Below are 19,312 nucleotides of genomic sequence, written 5' to 3'. Positions count from 1 at the left end.
TAGGTCATGAAAGAGATTACTGCCGTGACCCCAGAGGCCCCCATGGTACTCCCTAGTCACCCTTGTCCTTCTCCCTAAAGGTGACAGTAGGTGACCCTTATTGGCAATGCTATAAATCCATTTTCTGCCTGCTTTGAACTTTGTGAAACTGAACTGCTACCACATGGATGACTGATGGCTTCTTTTGTTCAACATTTCTTCTGTATTTTTTTTTAATTTATTATTATTATTTTAATTTATTTTGCCTGTGTTGGGTCTTAGCTGAAGCACGGGGTCTCTTACTTGTGGAATGTGGGATCCAGTTCCCTGACCAGGGGTCGAACCTGGTGCTCCCTGCATTGGGAGCTCGGAGTCTCAACCCCTGGACCCTTGTTCAACATTTTGAGATTCATCCACATACACTTTTATTGCGTGTAAACCATCCCACCTTTGTGTAGATACCATGAATTCATTTCTTCTACTATTGACGTACATTAGAGTTTATACAAATTGCTAGTAATTAGTAACTTGCATCTTAATGTGTGTGTCTGTTACACATGCCTTTGGGTGCACAGATGTACGCATTTTTGTTGGTTATGCAACCAGGAGTGGAATTGCTGTGTTAAAATATACTCGAGCAGCTACTCACACACAGTTTCAGGCCTTGTTAGTCAATCAGTTCAAAATATTTCCTGATTTCTTTATGATTTGTCATCAGAGTGTTCTGCTTAGTTTGTAAACAGTTTGGGATTTTCTTATCCTTTATTCAGCTTAATTCCACCACACGTTTTCAATTCTAAAATTTGTTTATTTTTTGTTTTTAATTACTTGCCCAAATTCTGCACATCAATGTAATAATTTTTTGAACAAAATAATCACAGTTATTTTAAAATTCCATGTCTTGATTAGTATAATATCTAAAACTTCTTATGTGTTGAATTCTTCGGTCTGGTCTGGTTTTTTTTCCTCTGGATTTTTGTTCAGTATTTGACCTCTCACAGCTGCTTGCTTTTAATTAAGAGCCATATATTATGTATGAAAGAGAATAAAGATAATTTAAGGTTTGGGATGATCTTGTTATCCTTCAAAGAGGATTTACTTTTGCTTCTTAGAGGAAGTTAGTTCAGGGGCAGATAACTTCAACTCAGTCAGGGTTTGAGTTTTCTGAATTCTGGGCTTCATTCTTCTTCTTTTTCCTTTGTCACCACACCCGTGGCATAAGGGGAATTTGTGCCCCGACTGGGAATCGAACCCACAGGGAAGTCCTTGGGCTTCATTCATTTTCCTCAAATGAGGTCTATTTCCAGAGCACCCTTTCTCTTAGGTCAAAGCTCTTCAGAATCCCAGTTGAACTCCTGGGCTGTTTCCTGAGGAAGCAGGCTGATTGAGGCTGGACTCCAGCGTCTCCCTGGAGACCTCGGCTCTGAGGAACAGCCAGTGCTTCTCTGCCTGTCAGGCTCCCGGTCACTGCATTCTCCCAGCTTTTCACTTTCTCAATCACCTACGCAGATGCCTCAGAAGGAAAACTGATGCCAAGTTTGGATCTTGCCTAGGAGGCCTCTCTTATCATTTGGCTCTTTAATAGAAGTTCTTGCTGTCTTGGTAATTCTCCAGTGTCTCCAAATAGATGTTTGTTTGTTTAACCTCACAACTTTTCTATTTGTTCTCAGAAAACGTATGAAGAAAGTCCGTCTATACTTTCTGGAAGCAAACCTCTCTTTGGTGTGGACTTTGGGGTGTAATTTATGAAGTCACTGTTGGAAGTTTTCTTTCCTGCCACAAGCAGCCCTTTGCCCTGTCCACCCGCCTTCATTTCTCTGTCTGTTCCTCACGGAGCTCGTGGGCCGGTTTGTGGGACACCTCGTTGCTGCGTCTCTGTGTCGTGTCTGTACATTTCTGTAATCTCTCAAGCAGACATCTTATCTAAAAAAAAGACTGGGGTGGGACGACGGGTGAAGGTATGTTGTCAAAACTTACCCTTGCTAAACTTCGGTACTCCCTGGAGCTGTGCCCATCTCCGACGTCACTACGTATTACTGCTTCCCCTTTGAAATTTTAACCATTCTTCACAGTTCTTTTCTTTGAACATAAATGCAGTACCTCATATTGTATATGGAATACCTCAACAGGCTATCCTAATCTGTCCCTTTAAATCCCATTTTAGAAAAGATGCAAACTAAGAGAGGGGTTTCTTAAAACAAAAGCAGGGCTTCCCTCGTGGCTCAGTGGTAGAGAGTCCATCGGCCAACGCAGGATACGTGGGTTCGATCCCTGTTCCGGGAAGAGCCCATAATGCCTCGGGGCAGCCAAGCCCCTGTGCCGCGGCTGTGGGGCCTGTAGCGCCCGGGAGCTGAAAACTGCTGCGCCCACGTGCCCTGGAGCCTGTACCCCACAGCGAGAGAAGCCACTGCAAGAAGACCCCCTCACAACTAGAGTAGCTCCTGCCCGCCGCCACTAGAGAAAAGCCTGCACAGCAAAAGCCCAACACAGCCGAAGTAAATAAAATTATTCAAAAAAGAATAAACGAGAGCAGAGAGGTTGCCTCACACCAATAGCCGTCGGAAGGAAACGGAGCCCTGTATAACGGGGAGAGATCCCAGAAGACCCCACGGAGTCACGTCGCCCAGACCCATCGCCTGATGCCGCAGAACCGCTCTGATAAAGCTTATTTTGCAGCGGGTTTAATGCGCACTTAGGAGCCTGTGTTCACCCGTATGTCATCGCTGTGGGACGACAGAGTGAGTCGGAAAGGAGTGCCCTCCTCGACAAGGCAAGCCCCTCAAGAAGGGGGAGGAGGCATTCACGAGTAACTGGAGTGAAAGATGAGAGCCTCTCTTCTATTAAGGAGGAGGTGCTTGTCTAATACTTCCGGTCTGTGAAAATGCCTTTTAATAGGAATGCTTCCACAGCACATGGGCCCTCGTGGTCCACGTTCTCTTGTGATGCTTTTAGCCATATCATGGTTTGAACGTGGCAGGGCAGATGGTGCCCTCTCTCTGCCACGAGGGCATGTTCTGGCAAGGTAGATCTTTGAGAATGCCCCAGGTGTTCTGAAGTGTCTGGATAGCTTGAGCCGAGTTTCATGGATTTTGACAACCTAGCTTTTCTTGGCTGCCTGTCCTGGAGAAGTCCTTGCATGTACCCATCCCTTTCACAAAGTAATGCCACAGAAATTGTTGTGCAGCCACTCAGTCGTATCTGACTCTTTGCGACCCCAAGGACTGCAGCACACCAGGCTTCTCTGTCCTCCACTATCTCTTAGAGTTTGTTCAAACTCATGTTCATCAAGTCGGTGATGCCATCCAACCATCTCATCCTCTGTCGTCCCCTTCTCCTGCCTTCTATCTTTCCCAGCATCAGGGTCTTTTCCAGTGAGTTGGCTCTTGGCTTCAGGTGGCCAAAGTATTGGAGCTTCAGCTTCAGCATCAGTCCTTTCAATGGGTATTCAGGATTGATTTCTTTTAGGATGGATTGGTTTGATCTCTTTGCAGTTCAGGGGACTCACAAAAATAATAACTCATGGATTAGCTAGCTCCTCATTCCTTTGGTGTCTTATAGGACCTGTCTCCATTTTGGGTTCTAGTAACAATTTTTCATACAAAGCCTAGTACTGGTTTCATACCACATAATTTTAACATAACAATATTAGCAGGTGTGCTTTACTTGTTTTCATTGAATTAGAGCAAGTGGGTCAAATGTTTGGAAACCAGGTACATAGGCGCATCAGTCTAAAACATCTGTTTTATATTATATTATGGTCGTAGGTGTTGGTGATCACTGGGCTTTAGTTTCCTCCTCAGGCAAGTGGGATGACAGTACTTCCTTGGCATCTAGTTGTTGAAAAGGTGAAATGAATAAATTAAGCTATTTTAATAATACACTCATCATTTTTACAGGTAGTGTTCAATTTTTTGAAAAAAAAATCTTTTTTTAAGATGAGGAATTTAAAAAATTTATACCAAAATTTATTATTTCATTTGTTCATTATAGATACTTACAAAGCCAAAATTTATTATTTCATTTGTTCATTATGGATACTTAGGATAGAGAGTAGAATATCTTACATAAACTAAACCTTCAACTCAACTGATATTTTTAAAAGTTTATAGCAAAAATTACAAATAAATGGGATTTGGTGAAAATTTGATGCAGGAAAATTTTGGTGAATTTTGATTGCTTTTACTGATTGTTTATCAAACTGAAATACAATGTTGGAAGTGTAAAAGCATAAATTTCTTTAGAAATACAGATGCAGTTGAGAAATTTTTTTATTAATTTAGTTAATGTTTTCAGATCTTTTTATATAGATTATTTTTAGTATTTATTGAATTTGGTACAGTATTTTTTCTGCTTTATGTTTTGGTGTTTTGGCTGGGGGGGCATCTCAGGTCCTCACCCAGTGATCTAACCTGCACCCCCTGCATTGGAAGGCAGAGTCTTAACCACTGGACCACCAGGGCAGTCTCACATTCGAGACTTCCAGCATGTCACTACAGCATGTGCTGTATGATCCAGCTTCTAATTGTGTCAAAAAGGAAGCAAACGCTCCTTTGGTTAAATTATTTGCTCTCCATGCAAAATACATAGCTGGTTCCTGGGCACTGCTATTGATAACAGTGTGCTGTCTTTTGTTCTTAAATATATTTACTCACACATTGTTAGTATTAATTCACTTTGAATTGTTTTTAGCAATGGTGATGGACTCAGAAGAGCCATCCACAGTCTCACCTATTTGTAGTTGTGTCCATAGATTCTAAAAGAATAGTGGTTCAACGTAAGGGTTAGTTTGTAACTGTGAACAGAGTTAGCTCGTGTACACGTCAAACAACAGCACTGTAACCGGTGCTGTAACTAACCTACAAAAACCATAACTGTGTGCTTCAAATAGGAAGAAAAATGCCTTCTGAGAATGGAAATTGCTACCGATAGGGATTGTCTCTTGACTAGACATGAGTGACGTCTTTATGCTTAGCTTATTTATTAGGTTTTATGTAGGCCATTTTGCTACAGGTCTAGTTTGTCTTTGCTGACAGAGGTCCATGTAGGCAAAGCTGTGGTTTTGCCCATAGTCATGTATGGATGTGAGAGTTGGACCATAACGAAGGCGAGAGCTGAAGAACTGATGCTTTCGAATTATGGTGTTGGAGAAGACTCTTGAGAATCCCTTGGACAGTGAAGAGATCAAACCAGTCAATCCTAAAGGAAATCAGTCCTGAATATTCATTGGAAGAACTGACACTGAAGCTCCAATACTTTGGCCACCTGATGCAAAGAGCAGACTCATTGGAAAAGACCTTGATACTGGGAAAGATTGAGGGCAGGAGGAGAAGGGGGCGACAGAGGATGAGATGGTTGGATGGCATCATTGACTCAATGGACATGAGTTTGAGCAAACTCTAGGATATAATGAAGGACAGGGGAGCCTGGTGTGCTGCAGTCCCATGGGGTCCCAAAGAGTCATACATGACTTACTGACTGAACAACAAAGATTGTCTTTGATCTTACATATATTATCATACCACTGATAACTAAAACCTTTATAATTGTAGTTTTCAAAAATTCTCCAGGGTTCTAGACCACTCTCTGCTGCTTAGTAGCAGAGTAACTTCAGTGGATTACTGATTCTCTTTAGTACTGAGATCCCTCACTTGTAAAATAAGCATTAAAACTGTATTTGTCTAATAGAGCAGTTGTGAGGATTGAGAGGATAGTGCCTGGAACACGTGAAGCGCCTGGAATGTTAGCTCTCATCTTTACCTCCAAGGAGAGTCCATGTTTTTTTTAGAGAGTCCACATTATTTTAGTCCACAATTTTTTAGTCCACATTTTTAGAAAAGGCAGAGGAACCAGAAATCAAATTGCCAACATCCATTGGATCATCTAAAAAGCAAGAGTGTTCCAGAAAAACATCTATTTCTGCTTTATTGACTATGCCAAAGCCTTTGACTGTGTGGATCACAAAAAACTGTGGAAAATTCTTAAAGAGATGGGAATACCGATCACCTGACCTGCCTTTTGAGAAATCTGTATGCAGGTCAGGAAGCAACAGTTAGAACTGGACATGGAACAACAGACTGGTTCCAAATAGGGTAAGGAATACGTCAAGGCTGTATATTGTCCACCCTGCTAGTTTAACTTATATGCAGAGTACATCATGAGAAATGCTGGGCTGGATGAAGCACAAGCTGGAATCAAGAATGCCAGGAGAAATATCAATAGCCACAGATAGGCAGATGACACCACCCTTATGGCAGAAAGCGAAGAACTAAAAAGCCTCTTGATGAAAGTGAAAGAGGAGAGTGAAAAAGTTGACTGAAAACTCAACATTCAGAAAACTAAGATCATGACATCTGGTCCCATCACTTCATGGGAAATAGATGGGGAAACAATGGAAACAGTGACAGACTTTATTTTGGGGGGGGTCCAAAATCACTGCAGATGGTGACTTCAGCCATGAAATTAAAAGACACTTGCTCCTTGGAAGAAAAGTTATGACCAACCTAGCAGCATATTAAAAAGCAGAGACATTACTTGCCAAAAAAGGTTCATCTAGTCAAGGCTATGGTTTTTCCAGCAGTCATGTATGGATGTGAGAGTTAGACTATAAAGAGGGCTGAGCACCAAAGAATTGATGCTTTTGAACTGTGGTGTTGGAGAAGACTCTTGAGAGTCCCTTGGACTGCAAGGAGATCCAACCAGTCCATCCTAAAGGAGATCAGTCCTGAATATTTGTTGGAAGGACTGATGCTGAAGCTAAAACTCCAGTCCTTTGGCCACCTGATGCAAAGAGCTGACTCATTGGAAAAGACCCTGATGCTGGGAAAGATTTAAGGCGGGAGGAGAAGGGGACGACAGAGGGTGAGATGGTTGGATGGCATCGCTGACTGAATGAGTGTGAGTTTGAGTAAACTCTGTGAGTTGGTGATGGACAGGGACGCCTGGCGTGCCGCAGTCCATGGGGTTGCAAAGAGTCGGACATGACTGAGCGACTGAACTGAACTAAGAGTCCGAATTGTGCTAAACGTGCCAGTCAGCACTAGCGTTACCCTTTGCTGTGACCTGAGGGTATTTGTTTTTATGTTCTGTGTCCTGCATTGAAACTGGGTTGGAGAATGAGAGTAGAAAACAGTGATAGCTAAAGATGCCAAATGGCTCTCTGAGAAGAAAAAGTGTTGGACACTTAACAATCAAACTCTCTTTTTTAAAAAATACAATTGTATTCTAACAGAGTTCCATTTGCAACTTTGACCTATATAAGAAATAGAAATGGATTCTATTTTATTTTTCTTATTTATTTTAAAATATTTCTGTTATTTATTTATTTGGCTGCACCAGGTCTCAGCTGCAGCATGTGGGAGTTTTGTCAATTTCGGCATGTAGGATCTTTATTTGGCTGAGTGTGGGATCTAGTTTCCTGTCCAGGGATCAAACCTAAGACCCCTGCATTGGGAGCAAGGAGTCTTAGCCCCTGGGCCACCTGGGAAGTCCCAAGACCAAACTCTTAAAAACCAGAAACAATCCCAAATAATGTTGAGTTGGAAATAATACCTGTTTTCACTTATCATTATAATAGAATCAAACATTTTCATCCTGAACAAATTAAAATGCACATTGATGTTAGGCAGCTGAGAATCACTCATGTAATCCATTCAGAAGCCTCCCCAGGATAAAAGCAGTAGCTTCCAGCCAAGTGTAGGTAAAGTAAATAACGGAGGAGAAAGGAAAGCACAGGTACGTCAGTCTCCTCTATCATTGTCACCCAGCACACAATACAGTCTCACGTCACTTAAGCAGAGCAGAGTCTGAGTTGTCAGAAATGTATTTAAATTTTAAACGATCATTAAAAAAAAACTTTTTTTTTTTGGACTGCTCTGGACCTTTGTTGCTGTGGATGGGCTTTCTCTAGTTAGTGAGCAGGGGCAACTCTTCTTGGCAGTGGCCTCTCGTTGCGGAGCACAGACTCTAGGCACACGGCTTCAATAGTTGCAGCACACAGGCTTGGTAGCTGTGGTGCACACTCCTAGTCGCTCCGTGACACGTGGGGTCTTCCCGGACCAGGGGTGGAACGCGTGTCTCCTGTACTGACTGGCAGATTCCCATCCACTGTAACACCAGGGAAGTCCTTAAATGATCATTTTTGAAAGAAATTTGATGGATGTGTCATCGAAGTCCAAATGATTTTCAAGTTTTATGTCTGTGAGACACACTTTTAATTTGGTTGTTCCAAGAGGGCTCAACAGATAGCATCATGTTTCTATCAACTGTGTTTTCAAAGGTAGACACAGGTTTCAGCTCAGCTATTTGAGTTACTATTGATCTTTTGGATTTCTGCTGCTGCTACTATTTTTAAATAAAAATGCTGGTCTTTTTTGGTAGAAAACTGTTTGAGAGTGCTCAGAAGTAGAATCACACGTGGACTGAACTGAAATTGTTGATGGCTTCTGATGTCATAATCTGACGCTAAAACTGGAGTGTCTTCGCTGGACACTGTGCATGAGCTTGTTGCTCTGTGTGAATGTTAAAGCACCTACAAGACCCTCCTCTCCCAGGCCACCCCTCCTCCCTGGCCAGGGTGAGCCTCTCCTCCTTGGGGTCCAGGAACATCATCTGTACCTCTCTGTGTAGTAAGGAATTGGGTCCTGCAACACAATTGTTTTAGTTTACTCTTACTGAAGTATCGTTGATTTGCAATGTTGTTAATCCCTCTTACACAGCAAAGTGATTCGGTTACACACACACAGACATTTATGTTCTTCTAACACAATTATTTCTGTTTCCTTTTCCCTAATAAAACAGAAGTGTGTTAGGGCTCAAACTGTTAAGCCTTCTGGTAAACCCAGCAGGTAAATTATGCAGCATCTACTGTGTCCAAAATCCTGGGCCTCACGGTCTAGAATCATGAGTGTCATACCGCCCTCATCCTCATTGTGAGTCCTCAGAGTGGCTCTTCTCCCTCTTGACTTTTTCCCCTTCTGGTCCACAGTGCTCTCTGTTTCCCTGGCTTCTCTTGCCTCTGCTTCACCATGTCCTGTATCTCCTCCGCTCATGGACCTCTGAGCACTGCAGATGCCCAAGTTGTTCTGTTTTTGAACTTTCATCCCTTCTGCGCACACAGTCTCTCTAGATGATCTCACTTATGCGCATGCATGTAAAAACCGCATCCTTATGTCAGTGACCCTCCCTTCTATATCAGAAAAATAATTGTCTTACCAGAAACCCTTGATCTTCCCCCCCAGTCCAATATTTTTGGGCTTCCCTGGTGGCTCAGCTGGTAAAGAATCTGCCTGCAGTGTGGGAGAGCTGGGTTCGATCCCTGGGTCGGGAATATCCCCTGGAGAAGAGAAAGGCTACCCACTCTAGTATCTGACCTGGAGAATTCCATGGATTGTGTAGTCATGGGGTCTCAAAGAGTCGGACACGACTGAGCGACTTTGCCTTTCACTTTTTGCACATCTTCTCCGTCACCGTCCACACTGAGGCCACCACCCCGTGCTGTTGGTTCTACCTCTGAAGCGTCTCCTGTAGCACGCCCACCCACCTTGCAGATAGGACGGCCCTTTGGGCCACTGTAGTCACCGCAGTGGCCTTCTGCAGCCATGAAGCCGCTCCTGCTCTACAATCCCGCCTTGATTCTCATTGTTCTTAGGAGATTTAGAGATCCTCAGCGTGGCTTCAGGTGCTGTGTCCTCGGGCCTCCTTCTCCGATCCCACCTCCTGCCCACATGGCACCTCTGTAACGCAGCAGTGGCAGCATCGCTAAATCAGACGCCTGCTGAGGTTGCCCTGGCCCCGCGCAGCTTAGGGTGTGTCCCCAAGCTCCACCCTACAGGGACCCTTCTATCAGTGAGGCCTATGGGCCTTCTGGCCAGGGAAGTCCCTCTGTCCCCATTTTATATCTTGAAGTATCCTGTGCTTTTCTTTTCGATCACCAGTGGCAATTGGTAAGGTTTATTTCATTGGACAATTATTTGCTCAATGTCAGGCTCCCTCGTTGTTCTGTAAAACCCATAAAGGCAAAGATCAGATTTGTTGTGTTCACACTTTCAGACCCAGGGTCTGATACACTAAGGAGAGTCAACACATATTTGTGGAATGAGTAAACAGGAAATAAAAGTGCAAAACACACGGAATTACTATACAGCAGAACGTGCTTAAAACTCCAGGCTGCAACTTACTATATGCAACTAAGTTTCTGACACCCATGAGAAGACCTTTAGTTTGTGACTGAACCAGGCTTGTACCATATCTCTGACCTGGCAGGTTTTAGTATTCTTGTTTCCAAAGATAACGGGGAAAAAATAATTGTTACCCATTCGACAACAAATTATTGACCCTGCGGTATCACTCTGCAAGTTTGGGGGCACAGCCGAAGTGATGCCGCTTACTCTGCCATGGGGGACAGCCAGGAAACCAGTACACAGACAAGTTCAGCTCTTGGGAAATACTGCGAACTGAACAAAACAGAGTAATGGCCTTCGTGGGGTGGCCACAGAAGTGCCGCCTGGCACCACCAGTCTTGATGTCCGGCTCAGAGCAATTCTGCTGCATAAAATAATGAGAGCAACTTTGAGGAATAATGTGCATCACCGATCATCTAAACTTACTTACTCTCTTTCCATGGAATATATATCCAGGGGAAACGAGTCGAGTAAACGTTAAACCAGTGGCTGTGTTTACGTGTTTAATAGTTTACTAATAGGTTACCTTTTAAAACTGTGTTGCTAATTATTTACAAACATTCATATTTATATTTTCTCACAAAAGGTCAAAAACCTGAAGCGAGAACTCTCACAGATGAAGCAGGAATTGCTCTATAAAGAACAAGGCTTCGCCACTCTGAAACAGTGAGTATGAAAATACTCAAAAAATACTCAAAAAACTCTCAAATAATCCAAGACCCCTGAGCCAGTCCAAAGAAAGCAGAAGTGCAGATGACATAAGGGTTTTCTCAAAGAGTAGTCAAGTAGGAAAGCTTGGCACCAAAAAAAAAAAAAAACAAGAAAACAATCAACCATAGAACAATAAAAAAACACTTGGGAAAATCTACTATACACTTTGAAAAGGTCTGAAGTTTTCCCTAATAGGTTGAAGACCCAAGGAAACCAAAGTGAGAGACTCAGCTTCATCTCGCAGGCCCACCAGCCGGCCTTAGGTGGAGACAGAGCGGGGAGATGGGGCCCAGATCGAGCTGGGGTGACCAGGTTCTCTTTGGAGCCCAACCCAGGGGGCCTGTCTGCCTCTGATGCCTCCCACCCTCACGGAGCCAGTCAGGGGTGTCTGTGGAGGGGCTAAGTGCGTGTCCGGGCCCCTGAGTTCCCTCTGCCCTTTCCTGCTTTGTGCTGAAGTCCGCTGGACCCCGGCCCCAGGCTGAGCCAGGTCAAAGGAGAATGCGGATGATGGAGGGCAGATTGGAGGACTGGGGCTCCCTGCCCTGTTCCCAGGCCCCGACGTGCACCCAGGCATCCAGCTCCTGCAGCACCCACCCCAGGATCTCCGAGGCAGGGACACGGTGATGGTTCACGCAGCCCACGGCCTCGGGGAGGGCTGAAGCCATCGTCCCTTGAAAGGCATCCGGCGGCCCTTCCAGTCCCCTTCTCCTCTCCTGCTGCCCCACATGGGGCCCCAGCAGTGAGGCAGGATGCACCGGGGCTTCCCGAGAGGCTCCTCTCCAGGCAGGTTTATGCCCTTCCTCCGTCTGCCTCCACAGCATCCGAGGCAGCAAGGTGTCACCCCGTTAAAGATCCCACGTGTTCACTGGCCGGGCCATCTGAGCAGATCGTTCTGTGTGTTTGGTTGAAGAGCTGTATTTCGGGACCCCCATCGCTTCTCTCCGTCACCAGCCACATGACTTTCATCTCAGACACTCACCTCATGTAATCATGACCATGAGATTCTTTTAGATGCTCCCACCCTGGTGGTTCTCCAACCTGACTACATATTAGAATAATCTGAGGAGCTCTTAAAAAAAAACACATGTGTCTGGTCTCCATCCCAAGACCCCCGACATGGTTCCCAGGTCCAGCTCTGTTCAGAGAACCTCTGTGGAGGTTGCAGCGCAGCCCCAGAACCTGAGCAGACCTGGCTTACCCTAAATGTGTTGTTTAGTCAGTTGTCCATCAACATACAGGAGGGCGTCAGGGTAGGAACACCAGGAAGCATTTAGCCACACGTTACATACTTTTAAGACACAAGAAATTATAACTCATGTCACCACCAGGATTAAAGGTTAGCCAAACTTACTGTTTTTGTTATATCGATGTAACAATGATATATTGTTTCAAAGCAGTTTGCTTGCAAGCAATTTTTATAGGAATCCAAGGCATGTTTAAGAATCTGTCAATAACATTCCACAAGAAAACAATAGCCATTTGTTGTAGAAACCCAGGCTTTCTCTTGCAGTGATTCTAATCTGAGGAACCAAGAGCAGAGAAATACCATATCTAACGTTAGACGCCTCTCGTGCATCTTAACTATAGACAGAATAAAGCTGTTTTCATTCAAATGTTTACCACCATACTACCAGAAGATTGAATCATAATTGATTATACCCAGAGACCATATTTTTCAAGAAATCACGTTCCTGATACTAAAGGGAATCTTACTTGGGGTTATGACCGAAAATATATTTCAGGAATAAATTTAAGCAGAATCCCGCTGTAGGATTTTGCAACTTCACACTCACAGTAAAATGGAATAATTTTGTGGAATGTGCACCGATTTAAGCCCCGGTTGTCATTCTACCCGGTGCCATCGTTTATGCTGGATGAATGAATGTAGTTGTATTCTCTGTGTTATTCATTTGAGACTGTGGTCCCGGGTTGGACTTTGGCCCTCAGCAATAGTGTAGCTTATGTGTAGATGGACACCAGCAAGAGAGGCGTTATTTCTGCTTTGGTCCATCCAGTGGCACGGTTGTATATACTATATTATAGAACTGATTTATGATGAGATTTATTTTATTTTCTTAGGTTCTTTCAGACTTTAATCACTTGTTCAGCCCCATAAAATATTTTCTAAAGTGCTACTTGTAAAAATAAGTTATCTACAAACTGCCCTCATTTGAGTAAACTTTAAAAGCATGAATAAGATAATATGACGTTAATTTTTTTTTTTCAGACTATACCCTTCACATTGAAATAAATACAAATTAGTAAATGTTTTAAACCAAATTAGCTTAGAGACAGTTTTCTGTGATTTAATAGGTGCCGTATCTCCGGAGAGTCTGGGAATTAGACAGGACATGCCCGAGACCGTGTGTCATACAGCACTGTTGGCTGGTGGGACAGGGGGGTGGCAGTGTGTTTCTGAAGTAAAGCCCAGGTTCTTCCTAATGAGTCCCAAGCAGCATAGGTGATGATGAAGAACTTTAACCTTTTTTTTTTTTTTAAGAATTAGGTCATTTGGTTGGGTCCGGTGACCCCTTCAGTTACCTGAAATCCTCTGACGTAGGGTGACCCTGGAAACTGGACGTTCAGTAAGCGAGCACTGCTTACCAAGTACTAGTCGGCAAGCTCACTGCGAGCTCTTGATTCAACATCAACGGACAAATGAACACGTCTGCCCTTGCGTCTTGTTCCTAGATTTTAACTCATTCAGCAAGACAGGCAATGTTATCTTGACTCATAATTGTCATAAAAATAGAATACTTTTCATATATTTAAAAAGAAACAAGAAACTAACCAAACAATCCAAGCATTATAGGATACTCACTAGTATAAGCGAAAATCGCCACCCTTTATTAACAGTCACCAGACTGTGCCCTGTGCTAGGTTTTGCACAGACGTCGCGGCACGTAAAATTAGACGGCAGCGATGAATCCCAAGGTTCCTGGGCTTGCCCAGTTTACTGGCATTTCTGTCTTCCTGCTCAATCAGTTCCTCGAGCCCCGAACCTTTGCCAGGATCAGTGTGTGATGAGGTTTGAGTTCAGCCAGCGGTGGGACCACCCAACCAGACTGTAAACAAGAAGCCTGAGCCCGACGCTGATGGCAGTGGGCTGGGTATGAGGTCGGGGGTGGCAGGGGTCTCATCTCGAAGCAGTCAGACGAGAAAGGAGGAGAGACCACCACCCTGAAGCTGCTGTGTGTGAGTCCAGCACTAAACATCAGCTAACCACAACATCCCCACACCCAGTTCCCGCTGTCTGTTTAGCCTGTACTCTGATATTCTTTGATTGTTTTTTTCCCCCTCTCTTTTAACAGAATTGATAAAAAAATGTCTGGAGGCCAGAGTGGCTATGAACTTAGTGAAGCCAAAGCCATCCTAATGGAACTGAAATCTATCAGAAAGGCTATTAGCTCAGGAGAAAAAGAAAAACAAGATCTGATGCAGGTATGTGATAGAACATTTTTTTGGGGTCAAGTCAAACTACTGCTACCTTCTTGGGCCTCAGAAATTGTCCTTGAGCAGAAAGTTCTCCATCAGAGTCTGGACGGCCCCTTTCCACCACAACCCCAACCCCCCCACCCCCGCCTGCATCCCATTCATACGGAATTTGGTCTCATTGGAGATGGTTACAGATACTGAGCCAGCCGCTACCTTGGAGGAGGACAGATGGGTTCTAAGGCTCTGATATGCTTATTTGAAGGCTGGCTTTGGGTGACCTTTGAGACAGGGGCTGGTGGATCCTGGAGCCTGTGTGTGGAGATTGGTGTCTTGGTGTGCCCTGCAACTCACTGCAAACTTCAGGCGGAGCCCTGATAGGCGGGGTTATCTAAACCAGTGATCCTTAGCCCAGGATACAGAAAGGGCATGTCACCTGCCATCAGTAAGTAGATAATAGGCCTTGAGAAGTGGGAGGGGTGCGAGGAGCTTAGAAAAGTTACTCCCCACCCCAGGAGATTCTCAAGTGCTAGCTGGGAGTGGCACGGAGAGATGCTGAGCCAGCTGGGGGGCAGCTGTGGAGTCACCTGCGAGACAGGCTGACGGCACTAGATGCCCTGGTCTCACCTGTACACGCCTCACCGTACGACCTGAGCTCCACTGACCCAGCCCCACGTGTAGATAAAACAACTGTTGCGCGAGCAGTGTTCTGCTTCTGTATATAGCACATGCGGTCAGGTTTTTTTTTAAAGAGGTATCTCTTCCTCCTCCTCCCCTCCTTCTATCCCATAATTATCACAAGCACTGAGAATTCTTTGTAATAATTCAGATATTTGGAATTCTTCACCTGGCTGGGTTAGGATTTAGTCTGTGTCTTTCGAAAAATGTTTCAGCCCATGGTGAACAGAACCTCTACATTTAAATAAAATATTGAGCTACTTAATGTCAGTTTCCAAAATTCTGGTTGAATACAAGTATATATTCTTGAACCCATATAATTTTGCGTTGGGGGATTTTTAAAATAGCTTTCAAGAAGCAATTAAATATAAAAGACAACAGTAATAATAGCAAATACTTAAAATACTGACTTCGAGCCAGACGGTCTTCTGCCTGTTTTGCATAGAAGTACTTCATTTAATTTTCACAGTAGCCCTAAAGATAGGCTCTGTTATTATTCTCAACTTACAGACACGAAAACCACAGTACAGCGAAGTTAAGTTACTGAAAGTCACACAGCCGATACCGAGGTTCAAACCCAGGCAGTCTGGCTTCAGAAGAGATGGTTCTAACATACATGTAACGCATACAGAACTTTACTTGGACACGCTTTTTGTTGTTGTTCTACAGTGAGCCTGCTGATTAAATCAGTCATCCCTGGAAAAAAAGTTAATGGTTCTTGTACAGATTTACATTGGACCTTCATAATTTACCAATTTTAGGTCCTCTTTGATTCTTCCTGTAAACTTTGAATTTATACGTAGGCCAGATTAAGTTTAAAAATTAGATAACTTTTAAATTACTAAAATATGTAAAGTAAGTAATAGATCTAGAAATCAACAACAGAGCTGAAAAGGACTTTAGATATCTTCTGTGACTTTCAAACCTCTTTGGATTTGACCCACAGTAAGAAATATATTTTTCATCAAAACACAGTAACACAAATATCTTCACCTGTAGATATACACACACACACCAGATTTCACAGAAATGTGCTTGCTTTTGATACTAGTAATATACGCTTGCTTTTGATACTAGTAATATACTTTGATTTTATTTCCTAGTCTCCTCTATTTCATTTTAAAACATACTAGTCATGTGCTACTAAATTAATTGAATTCGCGGTCATCCCAGATAGGTTTGAAAAATATACATCTTTTCACTGTTCACAAGAAAAATGTAGAAGAGACTTGTCCAAAGTCTTTAAAAGGATTCTTTGTTCTTTTTTGTAATGTATTATTCCATGTGACCATTTATGTTTTATCCCTCATACATTTTGTATAAAAATATATATATTTTGTATAAAAATGCCTTTGAAAGAAAATAGAGGTTAGGTGAAAAACAAGTATCAGGTCTCTGATAGTCCTAATTTCTTATCATGAGGATTTTATATATCAGGAATAAATCCTGGCTCTTCTTAAAGCTGATAATAATGAGCTTCTTACATTTTTGTTAGTGTTTTGTAAGGGGGGGTTGTTGGTAGAAGTTTAGATTTTTCATTTTTAATGCTATCACTGGCTCACATCTTCCGTCTAAAATAAACTCCCTATATTAAACCTGGATGCTGACAGCAGCCATGTTCAGTTGTAATTATGCACTTTCCCAAAACAAACATCATTGCAGGTACTGATCAACTGCAGCTTCTGGGCCTCAGTTTCCTAATCTCTAACATCTATGTGAGCTAAATAATCTCTTGGATCCTATCCAGATATCAAATGGCATAACTGTAGATATCTTCTCAGTAGGAAGTTTGCCTGTTTTATCTAAAATGAGATTGCATTACAGGTATCCCATGTCTCCAGAATTTCTACTACATAAAATGGGTAGCCCTCATTAAAATAGACTTTTTAACAAATTTTTCAAAAAGAGAAATGCATTTGTATGTATAATGGAGTCACTTTGCTGTACAGCAGTAATTACCCTAGCATTATAATTCACTATACTTCAATTAAAAGTTAATTCAAAAAAATTTTTAAATAAGAAATGCATCTATTAAATATAAAGATACCATGATTCACAGGGTGAAGAATTCCCAGGCTATCTTGAGAAAGAGAATATAGCCTGTTTTAATATGATCTCACATATTTTCAGAGTCTGCATGTATGTGCAAAAACTGTCTTGTACCCTTATTTTTTTCAGTCATTTAAAGTGATAAACACCCACTAAGATAAAGGAATTGTTGTTTCCACTGAGATTAGCTCTTTCGACGTAATTTTTCCCTGGCGGGGAAGTTTCACCCTCTTCAGTGCTCGGCTCTACGACGTGCTTTGTGTTTCCTGAACAGAGCCTTGCTAAGCTGCAGGGGCGGTTTCACGTGGACCAGAGCATCGGCACATCTGAGCCAGACCTGAGATCCAGTCCCGTGAGCTCGCGTCTCTCCCTCTCCAGACAGACCCTGGACGTAGGCTCACAAACCAGCATCTCCGGCGATGTAAGTCATCCGTGTGGAAGGGCCCTGATTATAGCGTCGCTGGCAGATGGGACGGGGGCCAGAAAAGGGGTGCAAGTTCCGGCTGTGTGCATGCAGCATTTCGTACTCATAAGACTGGATTTACAAACCTTAGCCTTATCTTTTCTGCCTAGGTGCCAAGCATATCAGAATCTGTCCAGATAAATAGCTTGGTTCAAACTTTCTCATACTGTATTTATTCACAGACCCTATTGAAAGACAAGAGACACGTGAGAATTTAAGTTTTCCTCTTAAGTTTAGAGCCTTGGAAATTAAGGTCCTTCCAAATACACATTAAGGCTAATGAAAAACATAAATATATGCCTTTAAAAATGAAACCAAAGAACTTGTTTTTACACATCTGAAGTTGATTATATTAAAATGTTTGGTGGTTTATACCTGGCACTTGAAAATATTTAATGTGGTTTGAATATTATTACCAGTTTATAGTCTACCTTTTGGGACACCATTAGCAGATATTTACTTTTCAATAAGTTCCCAGTAATTTTTGTGTTCTTTGAATTCTGTGCTATGAAAGTAAAACAGATAGAGATCAACAGTAGCGCTTACCTGTTTGAAAAATTAATTTTTGAAGTAATTTATTTATGTTTATGCATTTGGAAGTTAAATGATGGAAATTCTGGCTCACAGAGACAAGGAAATTAGTTCTAGTTCATAAATTTTTATTGACCTGTACGCCCTTCATAAACTCTTAGACACCAGAAGCATTTACCTAATTTTTTTTTAATCCTGATTTTAATGTGTAGAGAAAATGATGTTAAAGTCTTTGAAAAAAATTCAACAAGCTTGAATTAAAAAGAAATGTTTTGTCCCCACTGAGACGCGAAAGTAAGTGCCTTTGCAAACTGGTGTTCCCAATTTCGATGCTATCTTCTTTAGCTTTTCAATTACTCGTACTTCCTAGAAACAAAAGCAGTTTTACTTCATTCATTAGCAGAGTTAATTGACTTCTTCCCCTTTTGTTTTTTTTAACTAGATCGGAGTGAGAAGTAGATCAAATTTAGCTGAAAAGGTCAGGCTGAGCCTCCAGTATGAAGAAGCCAAAAGAAGGTAAGACCAGGGGACCGTGTGGCGGTCAGTGGTCAGTGGGCTCACCCGGCGTTTTCCAGAATTCATCTTTATTCCTCTGGTGACATCTGCTGGGCGCTCACCATGCGTTTTTTACTGAGATCACCTTTCAGATCTTGGAATATAAAGGTTGTGGGGTCTCCCTGACCCCACCCAAAGCCAAAGAATGAGGAGAATTCATGAGAAGGGCAGGAATGGAACTGTGCCGTTCTTCCTGGAAGGAAGAAGCTTTAAGGCTGTACGGTACCTACTCACAATTTAAAGTGAGGAAGTTGGTTCCCCAGACAGTGCTGCAGAGACTCGGGTGCTGGGCTTGGTAGCAGCTCGGAGTTTGAAGGTAAACAGCTTCAAGCACCTTCCTTGGTGTAGGAGGGAAGCCCCCCGCTGGCGTCCTGGGGGATGTCTGGGTGTCACTCAGCTCTGGTCGTGGTCCCTCCTTTACCCTCTCCACTCTTCTTCAGCACAGCCTCACTGCCTTTTCCTTACCTGTGCCTCCGGAGAGGGTCTGGGAGACTCCTCTGTCCTCAAGTTGGCGACAGACTGAGCAGGTTTTCATAACATAGGAACTGTGCTTGTTCTGAGAGAGAGGGTCACACCGAAACCCTTCATCATTTTGCTTTTAAGAGTGTGAGGATGCTGCTGTTCTGTTATCTAGGAAGGCACTGGGGGCACAGGCCTGTATTATCAGAAGCATGAGCTGCTCAGCTGAGAACGTGCGTGGTTTCTCACTGCAAGGCAGCCCAGTAGGTGGATATTG

At 43.0% G+C, this 19,312-nt stretch overlaps 1 protein-coding gene across 2 annotated transcripts in view; it reads left to right on the top strand.

Annotated features, from left to right (window-relative positions):
• The window catches only part of WWC2 (WW and C2 domain containing 2), a 152,082-nt gene that overhangs the window by 92,225 nt on the left and 40,545 nt on the right, over positions 1-19,312 (top strand). For both annotated transcript variants that reach the window (XR_011462904.1, XM_070364363.1), the window contains exons 5-8: positions 10,744-10,823; positions 14,180-14,309; positions 17,302-17,448; positions 18,464-18,537. Coding sequence is in view for 1 of the 2 variants with exons in the window: in XM_070364363.1 (XP_070220464.1) it covers positions 10,744-10,823; positions 14,180-14,309; positions 17,302-17,448; positions 18,464-18,537 (431 nt within the window). In the remaining variant the exon portion in view is untranslated. The remainder of the gene's footprint in view (positions 1-10,743; positions 10,824-14,179; positions 14,310-17,301; positions 17,449-18,463; positions 18,538-19,312) is intronic.

The sequence above is a fragment of the Bos mutus genome, chromosome 27, assembly GCF_027580195.1.
Source record: "Bos mutus isolate GX-2022 chromosome 27, NWIPB_WYAK_1.1, whole genome shotgun sequence".
Classification (NCBI taxonomy): Eukaryota; Metazoa; Chordata; class Mammalia; order Artiodactyla; family Bovidae; genus Bos; species Bos mutus.
Note: the sequence above shows the minus strand (reverse complement) of the source record. Positions and strands in the feature narration are given on the sequence as shown.